At 37.8% G+C, this 19,695-nt stretch overlaps 1 protein-coding gene across 2 annotated transcripts in view; it reads right to left on the bottom strand.

Annotated features, from left to right (window-relative positions):
• CDH6 (cadherin 6) overlaps nt 1–19,695 on the bottom strand; it is a 136,526-nt gene that overhangs the window by 22,655 nt on the left and 94,176 nt on the right. For both annotated transcript variants that reach the window (XM_008053896.2, XM_021710389.1), the window contains 3 exons: nt 7,593–7,887; nt 4,074–4,193; nt 1,300–1,467 (listed from right to left, as the gene is read on the bottom strand). In XM_008053896.2, coding sequence (XP_008052087.1) covers nt 1,300–1,467; nt 4,074–4,193; nt 7,593–7,887 — 583 coding nt within the window. The remainder of the gene's footprint in view (nt 1–1,299; nt 1,468–4,073; nt 4,194–7,592; nt 7,888–19,695) is intronic.

The raw sequence follows: 19,695 nt of genomic DNA, 5'->3' as shown, positions 1-19,695 counted from the left end.
GGGAGTTTCAGGTTAGGTCTGCCAGGTCACATGTTCTTAGCATCAGAAAAATAAAATAGTAAAAACAAAACATATTCTACCCTTATTCATTACATTCTGCCAACCATTCATACAAATGATTTGGAAAGACTTAGATTATATCACCACTAAAACATAGACATTCAATAATAATCATCATCCCCTAAGGATTGAATTCATCCTTGGTAAAATGACAAAGCAGGTTGTCTTTCTCTAGTGTATTTAACTTCCATTTTTAGGGCCTCCTGCCCCGTTCTGTATTCTTCCCTTGCCTTGACATATTGTTCAGTGACAAGTCACAGGCTATCTGAAAAGGTTGTTTTTGGGTAAAGAGTAGGTGATCCTGAGATCTTTCTTTCAGGCCTCCGTGGGGGAAATCTTAGGGCTCATAAACTTCTATTTGTGATAGCAGAAAATAATTAGCTATTCTGTCTTTGCAGTTAGCTAATTCTGAATACTTGAAAAAATATTTATTTGGTTCATATACACCTCCATTCTAAAGGAAGCCCCTATTAGCTGACCTTCTTTTAAAAATGCCATGATAGAGTGAGTGGGTTTTCTATTTAATAATTGAGATAACATTCTTAGGAGATCGTGGTCAGAAAGGGATTTTATTCCTGGAAGAAAAATTACATTAAAAGCAGTTACCACTTGGGCAGCTCTATGTGAAAGAGTTTTGCATATTGCTGATACAAAGTCAGTATTCATGGATTTTTTTCTTCCTTCTTATCTAATCATGAGAGTTAATGATTTTAGAGATGGACTTTCAGTATCTCAATTAACCATGATGTTGAAAACTATTTATGATTACAAATGGATTAAGTACCTAGTTACTTCCACAGTTGTATTTTTAGAAACAGTAAAATGATAAATCCTCTCCTTACAAAGCTTTGTGAGGATTTAAAAGAGATTACACGCCTGATTAAATTCACAAAATATAAAGTCAAATTTTTCCTAACAAATAGCAGCATGCTTGTATACATATGTTCTGCACGAGCAGATTTATGTCTGTGGTAGTCTTCTTAATAAGGAAAAATGAAACAATGATGTTGCCTTTATAACAACAGCCATATCAGAAACCGCTCAGCTAATTACCAGTGGAGAACATAAATGTCCACATTTCCTGAATGTAAGCAGTGCTGTCAACTCATTTTTAATAAAAAAGTGCCAGTTCTTACTAGTCCATCAATTTACAATAATGATCACAGTGGAAAAAAAAATTCTTAAAGTTGGAGTTTACAAAAGTGCATTGAAGAAACTCATTCAATCAAATGTTCCTACTCTGGGGGAATCGGGGAGGATTGTCGTTGACATCAGTCAGCGTGATGTTCACTGTGGTGGTTCCAGATAATCCTCCCATCTGGCCGCCCATGTCCTTGGCTTGTATCACCACTTGGTACTGCTCCCTGTTTTCTCGATCCATGTTGAGCAGAGCTGTCTTGATGATACCTGTGGATGTGAAGATTAGGAGTGGAAAGGGATGCATTAAAAATACTTTATAAAATCATTTATTTATGCAAATAAACTGTCATCCACAAATATGCAAAACACAATGCAGATGTTGTAATGAAATAAGGATTAAATATAGCCTTTATACTGAAGGATATTACAACCAAGCAGAAGAGACTTTTTTTTTAAAGTCTGTTGGCTGGGCGCAGTGGCTATAATACCAGCACTTTGGGAGGCTGAGGTGAGAGGATTGCCTGAGCTCACAGGTTAAAGACCAGCCTGGGCAACTTGGTGAGACCTCATCTCTATAATAAACAATAATAAAAAAAAATTGGCTGGGCATGGTGGTGCGTGCCTGTAGTTCCAGCTACTTGGAAGGCTGAGGCAGAAGGATCACTTGAGCCCAGCAGGTCAAGGTTGCGGTGGCCCTGAGTGTGCCACTGCACTTCAACCTTGGTGACAGAGTGAGACTCTAACTCAAAAAAATAAAAATAAATAAAGCCTGTTAATACAAGAAGAATAAAAATAAGTATAAGTCAAATCCTGCAATAGTATAGACTATTAATCATTATAAGACTTAATATTATAACTACAGTATGGATTTTATATGAATATTAAGTGTTACAAGATGACATAGCAAAAATTTAATTTTGCATATGATATAAAGGCATACTATAGGAGCTGCTTGATAAAAGCCATGTAGGTGTATTATGAAGAAATTGTTTTTGGATGGACTTAGAGTCTATAATACTGAGTGATTTATCACATAAACAAAGAACTGAGTATCACATATTCTCTCATAAGCAGACCTTGAACAATTATCGTAATACTGTAAGAAAAGGATTGGCAGTAGTGGGAATCTGCTGGGGCGGGGGGGGCACACCTCATCAACAAGGGTACCTGCATAATGAACATTTGTATACCTCACCCTGAATTGTATCCCACATCTTTCAAATTAAAAATTAAAAAAAAAGGAAAGAAAAGAAATTGTTAAGAAAGCCATAGACTTGAACTGATGCTTGAGTTTACCATTATGGAATTGACTAATTGCTCGCAAATACACTTTCTGTAATGAATGTTCGGAGGATTTTCTAAGCCACAAAACTATGATCTTAAGAAAACACAGTACCAGTTCTCTCATAATTAGCATCTTATATGATCTTAGAGAATTTAGGTTTTCCTAATGCTGATGTGAACTGTAGTTAAGCTGGTCCCAACAGCAACCAACATTTTAAAGTTAGGTTTAATTTATCTCTATTGTTAGGTAGTTATAAAACAATTAGTTAAAAGGACTTCTGAAAGTTCACCTAATCTCTGTGTAAGATTTATGCTTAAATTAACTTCTTTCAAAAACCACTAGAGAAGGCTTTATAACTGTCTTTAGTAGCACATTCCAGTGCTTAACAATCAATGAAGCTGAAAATATCTCTTTTTATTTTTAACGAGAATACCTCAGACAACAGGTCAGTTTTAATCCTATAGTCCTGGCTTCAGTAAAAGTGCAGCTGCTTTCTGTTCTCCAGATAATAGTATTTCTCTATTTAAATTAAGAAGATCACCTTAGCCCTTTGTCCTTTAAGTTGAATAATTCTAATTTTTCTTCCTCATTGTTTTTCAGCTCAACATTTTTTTTTTCTCCTTGGGATTCTTTCCAAGTTCATTGCACTGCTGAACACATTGATTTCCAACTGGATGTAATAACCTAGAAAGGGTTTTGTTTCTACTAATGATAATGGACATTTGAAAATGTATAAAAGAAAATTGGCTCTTATTATGATGCAGCACTATGTGTAGAATTTACCATACAATACAAGTAATATTTACTAAAAACACATCATTATAAGATAGGATGCTACTTTGTGGAGAAAATACGGAAAAATGAGATGCTGGTAAAAAAAAATTCCATAAGGCAATTCTCTTTGCTTGATTAGGGCAAGATATCAGTTAGGATGGGCTAGACAGTGAAATGATGACAAAGAATGCAAAATCTCTGTGGTTTAAGATAACCAAAGTTTATTTTTTGTTCACACTCCAAGCAGGGAAGCAGGAAGATCTGCACATGATACCACTCAGACATACAGGCTGCAGATTCCATCTCAACATTGGTTTCCACGGTCACTGTGGCAAGGGAAAGGAATGTGGGATTTGCACCAACTCTGAAAGTTTTACTTAGAAGTGACTTACATCACTGTCACATTTTATTTACCCAAATGAATCACATGGCTACATCCAGCTTTGAAACAGAATAGAGAGATGCAAGCCTATTAAATCATTTTTTAAAGATTTAGAATATCCATAAACAGGCCTAATAGCTATCAGAAAGGGTTGATCTTTTAGCTTCACCCCAAACTGGAAGAGGAATAAAACAATGCATAATTTTTCTGAATTTTCCTTTGTATAAACACGGTGGATGAAAGATTCATTGTCAGATTTCTTGATTAAAATGATTTAGGTGTCATGTTTACAAATATATCATCAGTGTTTGGTAGAGGAATGCAAGAAAATTCAATCACACTGATTGTTTTTATTAAAAGATGTGCGAGCTCAGCTGAGTATGTCAATTAAAATGCAGATTGTCAAAAAGAAGATCAAAAAAGAATTCTAACCTGTTTCTGATTCAACTGAAAAATAGGGCTGTCCCTGTAGAATACTATAGACAACTTTGGCACTGTTCCCATATGTTGGGTCATCAGCATCAGTTGCAGTGACTTGGACAACAAATGTACCTGTAATGACAGAAACATAAACTGAAAATAAATCAAGGGTCCATTACAATTCTTTTATACACACACATAAAAAGAAAGCCAGATCTTCATTTTGTATAGAACTTCATGGTAAGGAAGTGGAAAACTTACGTAGAATGCTAAGTTCAAAACCCTTGGATTCTTTGCTCTAAAGAAATGTAATTAATATTTATAAATATTATAAGGATGAAGTTAAAGAGGAGCATGGTAATGGTCATGACTTTGAGTGAATCTCTTTCTAACCCGTCTTCAATGGTGGAATTTGACTGGACTTTTGCTATAGTGATTATTTCAAGTTATCTAAGTCAATCAACATCTTGCATTCCTTTGTCCACAAAAATTGGTTTAGGATTGGTCATTCATGATTTTGCTGGAAATTCTGTGTCATAGATACTCTTTCTCCTAGACTGCAATGTGCTGATGTACATTTGCAGCAGCTTTTTTTGTGATCTTAGAAATACCAGCCTGAGGACAAAGCTGACAGAATAGAAAACTACAGAGCCATAGCTAGAACTCAGATAAAATCATGTCCAAAGCCCACTTTACTTTTGGACTTAAGTAATGTGACCAATAAATAATTTTATTGTTTAAACTAGTTTTGAGTTGGCTTTCCTGTTACTTGCCAATAAAAGTATCCTCAATGATAAACTTATCTGATAATTTTAAAAGATTGAAAGACCTTGAACCTTAGTGGTTGTGATTTTGGACTAAATTAATGAAAAAAGCAAAGCAGAAACATCTGGAAGCTATAATTCCAAAAGATAATTTTAACTAAATATACAAAAAAGGCTATTACATTTTGGAACAGTATTCTTATTTTAGGGAACACAGTTGTCTTCAAAGTATCACTAGCCCCCTGAATTTTCATGTGTGTGCTTATGTGTCTATTTCACCAAAGAGAGGGTAGATAGACTTTCCCAAAAGGATAAGACCCTCTGATTAAGATAGTCTTATGGCTGATTTTTGATAGTCATATCAAATAAGCAGTAAGCCTACTGCTAGAGTTTTCCTATCCATGAAGAAAACAAGGAAGTTACATCTTTGGAATATTAGAATTTCTACATTGCTTTGTAATAGCTACTCAATTTCACTTATTGAACATATAAATTGTACTATGCTCGGGTTGTATGTTCTGAACATATAGTGCTGATGCACGAAACAGAGCACCCACCCTCATAATTTGGCAAAGGGGGTGAGAAGAATGAGAACATCCTATGATTTTAGAGTGAGAGTTAACAAAAGTTAACAAACACCCAAGTTCTTGTTTGACATTAATATAAACTTTGATTTGATTTTAGCATATGATTATCTGGATGCGTAAGTGCCTATTAGTTGACAGATACTGTATTAGGGGCTCTGCACCTGTTTTCTCATCTAATCTTCATAATAGCCCTTAGGAGTTGGCATTTATTATTTATTTTTTCTCGATACAGAACTGGAGGATCAGAGAAAATCAAATAACTTGCCCAAGGCTAAACTGCTGCTTCCTATTAGAGATAGTTTCAAATTCAGGTCTGTTTGATGCCAAAGTCCATTTCTGCCCTCCTGCTATTGTCCCACTATCTTCATGTAGTTTCTTGAAGATGCCTTTCCTCATCACAATAATGACATGCTAATTAATGATAATGATGAATATCAACATAATGGTGACTGTATGAAGATTTAAAAAAGCCTTATTTTTTTCCTCAAGACATGTTGCTGTCAGCTCCCCCTAAATATCTGTAAAACATATTTAATTCTGTAATGGTTCAAAAGTGAATGGAACCCCCTCGAGTTGTGCAGTGTACCATCTGCATTTCCTGTTACAGTTGCCCTGAGTAGTGCTGAGGAGACTATCCTTTATGACTTTTACCACCTAGAGGAAACTTTTTTCCCCTAACAAACTCTCCTCTTTAGAGAATTCCATCCTATTATTGCTGCGACCAGCGAAGAATAAGGAGAAAACAGAATTCCAATCCTTCTCTTTTCTTTGAGATGGCTTGTGATTTTTGTAACAAAACAAAGTGGTTTCAAATCCTGAGATGTACAATTTCTTCATGAGAAAAATTTAGTTGTTTTGCAATAATATCTATGGATCAATGTCTTAGATTTGTGAACTACAACGCTTCTGATCGACTGACAGATACATAATAAAGTTATTATGTAATTTCAGCCCTTTTGAATTTGACAGTGAAAATAAAAATAACCCTTTACATAAGGAGTTTAAAATTTGTCACTGTCTCCCATGAAGTATTTTAATGTGGTTAAGAGTGATGTCAGTATAATTTTTTTCTTAATTTAAATCCTGTCTACCCTCACCCAATTTAAACAAATTAAATCCACACACATTAAACTTAAAATTGGTGGTGGAATGTACATCAAATATTAATTAACTATATTTACCACATAAAAGTCTCTTAATTCCCACCAAGTAGTAAAGGATACATTCCCCAGACATCATCTGTTTTTTTTAAAAAAGTTTTCTTTGAGTCTCTTTCCCGAATATACAGTTACCTAAAGCAACCATCACTACTATAATAAAGTTATAGCCATAGTTACATACGTTTATTCTATTCAGTTTTCAAATAAAATCCATACAAAATTCTTCTTATTTTAGGATGGCTCATCAAAAAAACAATTTAAATTATCATAATCTTAAAAAGAAGACCATTTTAGGGATCTGCACATATTCACAAGGAGGCTTGCCTATCAAATCTAGTGAAAATAGTCTAACTATATTCTTAAACGTGTTAACAGGCCGTGGAATGTAAATTCAAAACTGCTTCCCCCAAAAGATTCAAGTTTCAGACAAAACCAGAGTTTGGTTTAGTTTGGTTTCTGTGTATGATACAGAAAGAGCCACAGTCACATAATATGGACAATGTCATAACCACAAAGGCAACAGCAGCCACAAGTGAACGAATTCTGCGTCTCAATTCATACCACATGAAACACTCAGAGTGGCATCTACACATTTGAAAATGGGGAAGCTAGGTGATCTCTTTAGACTAGACTATAAATTCAGTCTTTTATTTTCTACTGGGGAGGTCCTTACCTGGAACCCAATACCAGTGTGGACTAAGAGAAATGGAGAAGTCTGCTGTCTTCCAGCCAAAGAAACAGAGTAGGAGTTCAGGTGGGAGAGAAAGGAGGTGGTCTCCTTTCCCATCTCCCACGTCTACCCTGCCACTTTTCATTCTCTCCTCATTAGGGGAAGCACTGTCTACTTAAAAATAATAACAAAAGGAGACTAGAGCAACATCAGGAAACACGGGTGCACTTACAAAAAGGACATACATGGACTGTGGAATTTAGCATTTAACTCAGTACATTTGGCTCATGGGATTCCTTACTCAGGATGTGCTAGAGATCAGTTTTAGGTTGAAATCACATCTCACTCACCAACATCAGACATTTCGGGGACAGTGGCTGTGTAAACCTCCTTGGTGAATATGGGTTCATTGTCGTTGATGTCATGAATCTTGATGATGAATTCAGACTCAGGCTCTACGGGTCTTCCTGTTCTTCTGTTTATAGCTTGAGCACGAAGGATATAAACAGGTTTTTCTTCCCTGTCCAGTCTCTTGGTAGCCTGTATGTCGCCTGTGTTTTCATTGATAATGAAGAGATCTCCTGCTCCATCTCCTGAAAGGATATATTTAAGTGATCCATCTCCTCTATCTTGGTCTGAATGTAACTAGTGTAGAAAAAAAAAATTAAAGAAGTAAAAGTCAAGCATGTGATCCTAAACTGTTTTTTCTTTATCGTGCATGCTATGTTAACCTGTATTAAATCCTTTCTAAGGCATACAGTTTTTTTTCTTTTACTATTTACATAACCTCTAGATAGTAAATGCCAGTTATTAATGAACGTTTCCTTGTAATCCTAGAATTTTCCGGAACTGGAACAGAATTTAGGGGGACATTTACTGATGCTTATTTTGAAGAAATAAAAACTAAAGGCCAGAGCAATAGCAAGACACCCAAGGACATGTTTTTTCATTACAGATTTCACATTCTACTAATACATTTTCTTCCTCACTTGTATGTACACATATTAGGAAGCAATACACTTTGGAGAAAAAGAACTTTGAATTTTGAATCAGAGAGACTTGGGTACATTCTCCTTCTACACTAAAGTTACTGTCTTGGTGAATTTAGGGAAGGTAGGCAATCCCTCTGAGTGGTGGAGATTATAACCACTTTTCTGGGATGATGAGAAATTTGTTTGTTTATGAAATTTAATTTGAAGTATTTGAGGGACAGCCTAAGTTCTGCCATGAATGATGCCTCGAAAATCACCTGACTAGATAATTTACAAGGTCACTTGGAACAATAATACTTAACATTCAGATTTTAGTATAAGATAGGAAAGAACTTTCTAATAATTGAAATAGTCTGCCTTATGAGATAGTGAGTTCCCTGCTTCTAAAGGTAATCAAGCATAGACTCTGAGGATTAACTGTCAGTGAAATGGGTCTGGGAAACGGGTTGAATTAAATGAATGTTAGGATCCCATGGAAGAGGAAGGTGATGATGCTAACTTGGACCAATAATCCGTATTTCCTATCCCAGAGATTATTTTTACAGTGTTGAATTCCTTCATTCCCCTTTTCCCACCCAGGAAAAATGCAGATTGTCTTTACACTGTTCACAAATTTTTAAAAAGTGCTTTTTATTGAGGACTATTTATAAACTCCCAGGGTCATAAGTATCAGTGACATATAGACAAGTTAGTTTCAGTAGGAAGGCTGCTAAATTCTACCTTGTTCCAGTTTTGTCTAAACAGAGAACGGCTATGTTACTACAGTATCGGCAACAACCACCACAGGTAACAATTACACATCCTCTTGATGAATACTGCATGGAACACTTAGAGTAGCATCCACACATTTGAAAATATACTCTTAAAGCAAAAGGGACTTTTAAAATAATCTAACCTAGTCTTTCTAAAAGTGTATCCCTTGGAGCATCGTTTACACAAAATGCTGAGGGAAAGAAGCACTTGCTATTCTTGGAGTCACTCATATTAAAGTCTGTGGGCATCTGCAGTTTGAAACTCTACTTGACTTTGTTTAATCTAGCTTTCCCTAACTTTCTTATTTAAAAAATCCTTTTGGATGTAACTCATATTGATATCTCCCATAACCAGTTTTCTAAGAAAGATACTTTGGGAGACAAAATTGAATCCATCATTGCAGAGTCAAGAAAATCGAGGCTCCAATTTAGGTAGTGCTTCCAAAGTCACACAGCTTGTCTGAAACAAGTCCAAAGATTAGAACTTGCTAGCAAAAGAGGCTTTATAGATTATTTGGTGCAATGTCCTCATTTTTAGAGGTGGAGAAACCATGTCTAACGCCACACAGCTAAAGCTAGTTCATTGCAGTGTTTGGGGGGAGAGAATATTATTCATATAATTAGTAGCTTTGAAAGCAACTTGGCAGGAATAATGGAAGATAAATGTGGACACGGAGGAAATTGCTTAGGAGAGAGACGGATGCAATAGGAAATGTAAAACAAGAGCATTCCATGATTTGTGTAATGTGATATGCTAAGGACACGCTGGACCATGATGACACAGAAAGAGCCACCGGGGAAAGTTTAACTCTCCATCGTCAAATTCTAATGACTGAAGAGGCTCTTAAAAAGCTATTTCATTAACTCACAAGTAAAGAAACCAACTTCACTGCCTGGCGGATCCTTGCTCCAGGGCAGCTGTGGTCAGCAGCCTGGCACCGTGTGGGGGGTGCTGCCTTGGAGTCCTAAGTATGGCTATGTTCATTCTCTTTCACTCACCAAGTGCAAGAGCACAGCAGAGTCAATTAACCTCCCCGAGCCAGGATCCTCATTCGTTAAATGAGGACATTAAGAGCTACATGTCTAGGCTGTTGTGAAGGTCTAATTAGAAACCATATACAAATACTACATTAATCGCCATGCAAACATGAAATAAAAGAACAATACGTGCTTTATAAATTATATAGCGCCTTCCAAATTTGAGAGATTGCTTAACCATTGTTAGTTCCTATGCACCGTGTTTTGGCTCCTATTTGGACTCTGAGAACTTTGTTTTGAAAACCCAATTTTACAAACACACAGCACCTCTAAGGTCAAATCTGTTATCAAAAGTCAGTATACTTTTACTGGGGGCAACCGTTATCTTTACAGATGATTTATTATATCCTGCATCCCACTAGATTATAGACTCTCCCAGGCCAGTTCTTCCATCACTTTCAGTATATAATTGATGCACACTTAGTAGGTGAATACCACATCTGGTCACAAGATTTATTCAGGTAAAAGTAATCAGAAACTTATTTTTAGCTATCAGGAGAGACCATTTCGATGACTTATAGAACAAACACCCGAGACAGTGTAAAAGGGCAGAGGAGACACCAAAGAAGACTGCAAACAGGGATTGCTTTGCAGATCACAATTCTGATTTACCCATATTTGAAAACTAGTGGAGGAAACACATCTCTTCACTAAGGCATTGTCTGATAATGAAACAATTTAACCCCTTCCCCCTTCCTCCCTCCAAAGTGCATTATCTGGGTCTGACAGAGTCCACAGAGCAGAACCCTCCAGAAGCCTCTGCTTTGTTCTCCCCACTCTCCTCCCCTTTTGCTGAACTCCCCTGGGGCCAGCTCTTTTCTCTACTCTTGGGAAAAAGAGAAAACATAAGATATCAGTGCCCGTGAAAGCAGTGGTGACAACCAGACATTAGAGGTTTATTGAGCACTTAGATTTTAATTGGATTTTTTCTTTTGTGATGTCATCCATCATGGCCACTGTAAAAGACAAGTTAAACAACAACAAATAAAAGGTTGTAGGCTGCCCGAGGCGTGTTTTTACTAATTTCAGTTTAATGTGGCTGTTCCATTAAGTTTAATCATCTGGTTCACTTTTAACGATTCACCATCAAATAAAAATTATCCACTTCTCTCAGAAAGTCACATCTCACCTGTGGCTGGTGGAACTTTTTTTTTTTGAGTTGGAGTCTCACTCTGTCGCCCAGACTGGAGTGCAGTGGCCGCTCCCGGCCACAGCAGCCTCGACCTGCTGGGCTCCGGCGATCCTTCAGCCTCAGCCTTCCGAGTAGCCGGAATTACAGGCATGCGCTACGATGCCCGGCTGATTTTTTGATTTATTGTAGAGATGAGGTCTCGCTGCTCAGGCGGGTCTCGAACCCGCAGGCTCAGGCAATCCACTCACCTCAGCCTCCCAAAGGCGCGGGATTACAGGCTGAGCCACCGAGCCCGGCTTGGTGGAACTTTTTACTACGGTTTCTGGGGCATTTGTGCCAGAGGGAGCTCTTGGTGTCTGTTTCTCTGTTCATTTTTTTTTTAAAGGCAGCACTTTGGCAAATAAACACAGGAATTTGTGGTTGTAGACACAGCCCCATAGAGGTTGGCACCAACCGTGGCAGTATCTTTGTCCTCTGGGTGCTGTGTTTCCCTGGGGATAGAGCAACTCTTTATATGCTACATGGACAGACTCTCAATTTTAAACTCAACTAAAAGGTATAATTCTAACTGTACTGATGTTTAGGTTCTGTGAAGCCAGCTAATACTGCCCTATGGCCCCTGTCTCCTGTGTGTCTCTGAGTCACTGTCTGAGTCCATAATTCAGACCAGGTGCGGTGGCTCATGCCTATAATCCCAGCACTTTGAGAAGCCGAGGAGAGAGGATTGCCTGAGTCCACGGGTTCAAGATCAGCCTGGGCAATTTGGCATGACCTTATCTCTACAATAAGTCAAAAAGTTAGCCGGGCATGGTGGCGCATGTCTGTAGTTCGTTACTTGGAAGGCTGAGACTGAAGGATCACCTGAGCCCAGCAGGCTGAGGGTGTGGTGGCCGTGAGTGTGCCACTGCACTCCAGCCTGGGCGACAGGGTGAGAACTCCAACTAAAAAAAAAAAAAAATCAAATCTTCTAATCATATGCATTGTTGAGACAGAAAACTATCTGAATAAAAGCTTACCTAGATGGTAAACATGGGAGGTACCTAAAACAGGCTTACAGGGTCTTAGCCTTATGTGGTCTTAGGAAGGGTTTTAAGTAATGCTTGGCTGAAATGGAAAAAAAAATTGAGGTATGGCTACTATGCTTGTAGAGTGCATTGCAAATGCAGTGTTGCTCTTTAAGAAATGTAGTGGTTGCTAATCTAAGATGTCACAGGACAAGCAGAGAACAGCAGGTGATGAAAATATGCTGTCTCACTGGGACTGAGGGAGAGAAACAGCAGTTAAAGTAGAGAGAGAGAATGCCTTCATGCTCAGTAGATTGAAAAACTACTTTAAGTTAGCAAAATAAATCTATGACCAGGCTACGTCAAATTGAAGTTTAACAGAATTAACATATAAGTATACCTATAGATATTTATATATATATACTCACATCTTTTTATGTAATATATGCATACATAATGCTAATAAATATACTTGGTATTGTGAAGGCTGGGGAGAGTTTATTGGGTAGTTTATATAGAGAAGAAATTGAACCTTGCTTGAAGTATATGGCAGGGATCAGAAATTGATTGTGTTTTAGGGATTATAGGATTAAGTAAATAAAAAATATTTTAATAACATTTCATATTACACACTTTAATATGCTATATTTGAATGTTAATGATTTGGTATGAGTTAACTAATTTATATTTGATGATTATTATCAAATCAAAATGTTGATGGCAGCATATTCTTGTGGCAGGTTTCTGATTGTGGGTCAGCTGGGCACGTGGCTATTCAGCCTTTTGATTCCATTTTCACAGTGTAACGTGTGAACGTAAAGGGTACAACTTCAGTGTCCCTTGCTTAGCAAGAATTGGCTTGCTCTAGACTTTTCCTTTTTCTTTGTCCCCAAAGGATGCAATGTAAGTGAGCCAGTAACCTGACTGGTGAGAACGGTGCCCAAAGGTTGGTTGATAAGGACGGTGCCCAAAGGTATGGCAAGCCACTAAGTGGAAGGAACCTGGGTTCCAGAATAACCTTGTATCTGACCAATCTGTAATGTGAAAGAGAAAAAAAGTATCTTACTTTAGCCATTATATTTTTGAGGTGAGTGTGTATGTGTGTGTGTGTGTGTGTGTGTGTGTGTGTGTGTGTGTGTGTGTGTATGTATGTGTGTGTTGTTATAGTGGTTCTGTCTTACCCTAACTCAGTGGTTCTCAAAGTGTGGTCCTGGGATCAGCAGTATCAGCATCAACTGGGAACTAGCTGGAAATGCTGGAGATGCAAATTCTCAGCCCTGCCTACCTCCAGAATCAGAAACTCAGAGGTGTCTACCCAGCAATGTGCTTCAAGAAGCCCTCCAGGTAATTCTGATGAATGCATAAGTCTGAGAGCCACTGCCTTAAAATCATAATGGTTAAAAGCATGGACTTGGGCAAGGGAGAGAGATGGGTATAAATTTATGCTATGTACTAGTCATAGAACTTTAGGGAACTCAGTTAACTTCTTCAGGTCTCTGTTTCCTCATCTACATCATGGGAATAATAATGATACTTAATTGACGAGTAGGTTGCTCTGAGAATTAATAAAATTATGTATGTAAGATCTTAACTAAAGGTCTAGATTAGAGAAAGCTTTCAATAAATTATTTGAATTTATAAACATGATGCATTCAAAAGGTAGATTTTGAAAGTGGGAAGATTTGGGTTTGTATTCTGACTTCCCTCTTAATCAGGAAAATTAATTAAATCGTCTTAGTCTTCATTCTGTCCTAAGATAGAACTCATGATAATTAATTTTGCCAGCATTTCTTCCTCTATCTGCCCCTTAAACGTTGGTATCCCTTAGGCCTATATCTTAGGTCCTCATCTTTCTTTCTCTCACACAGTCTTCCCAGATGAGATCATCTATCTATTTTTATGGATTCAACTGCTACCAGTGATGCCAAATCTATATAAAACCCCAGGGCAGACCATTTTCTTGTGATCTGGAGTTAAGAATATAACTGCCTCCCAGGAATATTTCTTAGACAACTTACACTCAGCATGCCCCTATTGACCTCACCACCTTCTCTCCAAAACCTTTTCCTTCTCTTTTATGTCCCATCTCTATAAAGGCTGCCAGGGAGTCATCCTGTGCCATCCCCTCTGCCCCCATCCTTACATTTATTAAACCATCAACTCCTGTCAATTCTACCTCCTAAGTCTATTGTAACTCTCCCAGTTTTCTCCATTTCCACCCTAGTCCAAGCCATGATCTTTTCTCATTGGTCTATTTCAAGGAGGTCCTCCAAACACATACCCAAGCTTGCTTCCTTTCTATCTAATTTCCTCTCTGTAATGATATCAACTTCACAACAGCAACATCAACTTCAAAGATGTCACTCTCTTCTAATTAAATCTCATTGTCTTGTCTTTACTTTGGGGATAAAGCCCCCATCCTCACTCCCTGACATGGCCTTCAAAGCCCAGCAAAGCCTCTGCCCCTGTCTTTGGCTTCATCAGCCACCAACCTCCCCTTTTCTCTCTTGGTTCTAGTCATACTTTACTTCTGTCTGTTTCCTGAAAAATACATTACCGTCTCTTTTGTAGCTAGGCTTTCCTGTGTGTGGTTCCCTTGGCATCAAGCCCTTTTAATGAGTTCACCTGGTTAATCCAACTCCTGTGCCAGGTCTGCTTTAATCTTTATCTCTTCAGGGAAGCCTTCCATAAGTTGCTGGTCTAAGTTAGTTGATCTTCTTTAAGCAGCTGGTCTATATGCTTTCAATTTATTCTCCACTTAGCCAATAGTATATTCTGTTATTTTTGATGACTTGTTTTTACAGTTGCTTTCCTAGCTAGATTGCAAGTTCATAAAGGAAGGCACGAAACTTTTCTGGGTTATTTCTGTAATCTCAGCATCCATCACATTGGCACATTATAGCTCCTCAATAATTAATGACAGCAAAGAATGAATTAATGACATAAAGATTAAATTGGATAAGATATCAATGATCAGTGAAGGTTTCTGGCACATAGTAGCCCATCAATAAATCTTAGTGTCCCTTATCCCTTCTCACTTGACTTCAGGATCAAAATATACATTCCTGAAGTTGCCAGATTATTTAGTAATTACCATCAAACTCGAGACACCTGGTCTAATCTGAACACTCTGTGGGAGTAATTCAAGTTATTGCCTCAGAACGGAACAAATTTCTTTAGTAACAGATTCAACCTCAATACAATAGTATAACCAATTTATATTGTTTTTTTTTTTTTTTTACAAGAACAGACCAGTTATAAGTACACTGAGTTCACTGACCATTATAAATATATTGGGTGCCAGGTCAGAAATCACTTGTTAATGGTGAAGGCTGCAAGATTTCAAGTGTCATCCTGTTGCAGAAGCCAACAGTTCCTCTATTTCACAGAAACATTGTTCCATAATAAAATAATTGAACTCTGTCAACCAAGATCATTTCAAACACTTACTGTTCTGAAGAGTTGCATAAGGCAATGACTAAAAAGCATCTAATACCTGCCTTCTACAAATGTGCAATTTAGGCTTGCAAATACTGACTTATATGTAAAAGACACAAAATAGAGCAGATATCAGACACTTGAATATTAAGTATTAGTTGGGAATAATAAGTTGAGTAAAAAGCTGGAAGACAGCATAGAAAGAGCTTGTAAGTTGAACACTATGGAATCAGGGAATGTGTAAGCTCTTCCATGGTTTAGCAAGATTTCTTGGAGAAGCTTACTGATGGGAGAAAAATGATTTAGCAACTGGTATGAGCTCATGGCATGGTTTCAAGGCTCAGTGTGGGAGAAAATCAGAGGAGGCCTTGAGTATGTGCCTGGGGTAATAAAAGTCATAAAGTCAGCAAAAATAGGAACACTCCTTCCCTTGAGTTGAAGGGTCACATATTTTCTCATATTGCACTCAGATATACAAGGGAAGATGCAGCTTCCTTATTTTTTTAAAAATAGTTTATCCCTCAAGCTGTAGTCCTGCTGAATATTAGGAACCCAATATAGGTTGAATATCAAGTCAGTAATTTAGTACAATCCAGTAAAGTCTGCCCAATTCACTAATATAGTCTCTTTAGATAACTCTTTTAGATAAATCCCAGTCTTTCTGGTTTCTTTATCCTCCTTCTCCTGATCCAGTCTGAGATGCCATCTGGGTGTATGAAGGAGAGGAACATACATGGCCTGAGTCAGTAAGGAATTTTGGGTCTTTTGTAGCCAAGGACAGTCCTTGTACTGCCCTCTGACTCCCTGGTCTCTAGAAGGTATCTCTCATCCATCACTTTTCTCAGTGTCATCTGTGGTTTTGGCAGTTCATAACCTTCATGACTCTCCAGGGTTCAAGGTAACTAGCTTTATCCTGCCTCCCTTTTGGCATCACAGACCCTCTGAGGTCTGGCTATGACTTTTTAATTGACCTTGGCACAAGTGGTCCTAGTTACATGATTGCTTTGTTCTTGGTAGTTCCCATTTATTGGATCAATCCACTCCCTCTTGCCTTGGAGAAGTCCAGGGAGGCTCCTGGAAATGAAACAGGGCTTCTCCCTTCCCACATGATTGCCCCAAAGTGAAATGGGGAAAAACTCACCCTGCTTTCACTTTTACCCACAATCTTGCCACTGCTCCCCGCAGGGATTCAGATTTAAAAAATTATCTTCTTCTACATAATATAAATAATTTAATTGATTTTTATAATAGTGAAAATATTTATTCTGTAAAGTATTATTTTATATGATGCATCATTTGGCAACTGGACTGGCTGGGATTTGAAAAAATAATTATGGCAGACATTTATTAAATCCAGATTATGGCCAGAAATGTGCTGAACTTGTCACATAGATTACATAATTTGTTGCTCATCACGACCCTACTTTTATCGCCTCTTAACTTAAAAGGAAACTGAGGCAAGATAGCAGGCAACTTCTCAGCATCACACAATGAATAGGAGCAGGTTTGAGTCCAGGTGGTCTAACCTATTATCCACAACACCATTTTTTTCCTGTGGATTTTTACATTCAGTTCTACGAACATCCATTAAAGGCTTACTCTGTACCAGACAATGTTTTGAGTGCTGAGTTACAAAGATTTATCGAATACGGTGCTTTTCAACCTCTGTGCTATGAATATTTTGGGCTGGGTAACTGTTTTAGGAGTTGTCCTGTGTGTGATAGGATGTTCAGCAGCATCCCCGGTTCCCACCACTAGATGACAGTAGCATCTTCCAGTTGTGACAACAACAACAAAAAAGTCTCCAGATATTTCCAAATGTCCCCTGGCATCACAAAATTGAGAAGATGGATCTAATTTTTAAATCTCTCTCTCTCTCTCTCTCTCTAATCTATCCATCCATCCATCCATTTTTCCATCTTTCTATTCTTTTATCTTTCTTCTCAATGTGTACCTTGTAACTTTTAAAATTCACTAAAATAATACCATAAAGGGTTCTGCATTTGCAGAGATACCACATGACCCTTCTCAATTCAGTCTTTTATCTTTTGTTAGATTTAATAACTACTGAAACAGACCTTGTGTTATGTGGAGAATTTTTGACAAAGTGCTAAAAGCAAAAGAATTTTAAGTCTAAATGCAGGAGAAATTTACAAATTCCCTTGACATTTATCTTTCACACTCAATACCTGAAGTCAATGTCAAAAGTACCAGAATAACTATTAAATGAATAAAACTTTAGTGCTGTAATGGTGGTAGTAGGCAGAATACATCCTCTCCATCCCCCACAAAGATGTCCATGTTTTGATTCCTGGCATCTGTGACTACATTGCCTATATGGCAAAAAGGACTTTGCACATGTGGTTTAGATAAGAATTTTGAGATGAGATTATCCAGGATTATTCAGGTAAACCCAATGTAATCACAAGGGTCCTTATAAGGGAAAGAGGTAGGGGAGAGCTGGAGTTAGAGAAGAAACTGTGATGGTGAAAGCAGAAGACAGAAAGGGAGATGGAGAAGGGGGAGGGAGAGGGAAAGGAGACAGATTTTGAAGATGTTATGATGCTGGCTTTGAAGATGGAAGAAGGCGCCATGAGCCAACAAGTCAAAAAGTTGCTGGGAAAGAGATGGTGGATAAGGCAAGGATACAAATTCTTCCCTGGAATCTCCATGAGGACATGTTGCAGACACTGATTTTAGCCCTGTGATACCTATTTCATGACCTCTAAAACTATTAGAGGATAAATTTATATTGTTTTAAGCCACTAAATTTGTTACAGCAGCAATAAGAAACTAAGATAGTAGTTCCTTATTTGTGGAATTCAGGGTGAATTGAAATTGCATGTGGTCCTTCAAGAATCTCAGTGGAGGAGGGAGAAAAACTAAACCTTACTGAACACTTTAGTATGCATCGGGTATTGCAGAAATGCTTTGTGTGTTATGTCAATTAATTCTCATGATGACTCCAGGAGATAGACTATATTTTTTCCATTTTTTCAGATTAGAAACTGGTCAGAGAATTTAAGTAATTCATCTAAAGTTAAGGGCGGGGCCAGAAAGTATACCAAGACCTGCTTGACTCCAAGATCTATTCTCATTCACATCAAAACATACTTCCAGCTGGGCTTGGTGACTCAGCCTGTAATCCCAGCACTTTGGGAGGCTGAGGCAAGTGGATTGCCTGAGTCTGCTGGTTCAAGAGCAGCCCGGGGAACTTGGCAAGACCTTGTCTCTACAATAAAATTTTAAAAAATGAGCTGGGCACGGTAGCGTGCACCTGTAGTTCCAGCTACTTGGAAGGTTGAGCCTAGCAGGTCAACGCTGGGGTGGCCATGAGCATGCCACTGCACTCCACCCTGGGTGACAGAGTGAGATTTTGACTCTTAAAAAAAACCAAAAAACTTCCAAAGCAACTCTCCCCACAATGATTCTAAACATTTCTGGATTCACTATATTTATTATATTAGACCCCAGGTCAGGTTTTTTGGTAAATTCTGTTGGCACAAATGATACAAACTATAATAAATATTATTGTTCACTGGTATCTATCAATTAAACAAATTCCTTTTGGTTTGTTAACTGCAAGTTATTTCCTCAAAAAGGGATTGTTTACAGCCTTTTGCTTGGCTTTTGAAGTCCAAGGCCCTTTTTGTCTTGGCAGACTGTGACATTAGTCTCAGTTCCTGCTTAGTCTAACATTTTCATTTTCAAAAAGCCAGTGGTAAATCAAGCTGAGAGCCAGATACCCAGTCAAAAATTGATTTAGGAAGGCATTGTGCCCCACTAGTTATAATCCTACCTTTTTGCCTTATGGTGATCTCTTTAGCAATTGCCACCTCTAAGGACATGCACACACACACACACACCACACACACACACACACACACACACACACACACACACACTCCTTCCTTGACCCTTTCTTTCTCTCTCCCTCTCTCTTTCTCTTTGACACATGCAATTTGGAGGAAAGTATCAACAGATAAGACACAGACATTTGAGAGATGATAATTCAAAGGGCAGAAATACTAAAAAATATTTATTAGCAAATAGACTTTTTCCAAAATACGTTTTTCTTGAAAGTCAAAAAAAATGTG

Source organism: Carlito syrichta, unplaced genomic scaffold (genome assembly GCF_000164805.1).
Source record: "Carlito syrichta isolate Samal-C Ts95f unplaced genomic scaffold, Tarsius_syrichta-2.0.1 Scaffold288841, whole genome shotgun sequence".
NCBI classification, from domain to species: domain Eukaryota; kingdom Metazoa; phylum Chordata; class Mammalia; order Primates; family Tarsiidae; genus Carlito; species Carlito syrichta.
This window is presented reverse-complemented; position numbering and strand designations above follow the sequence as displayed.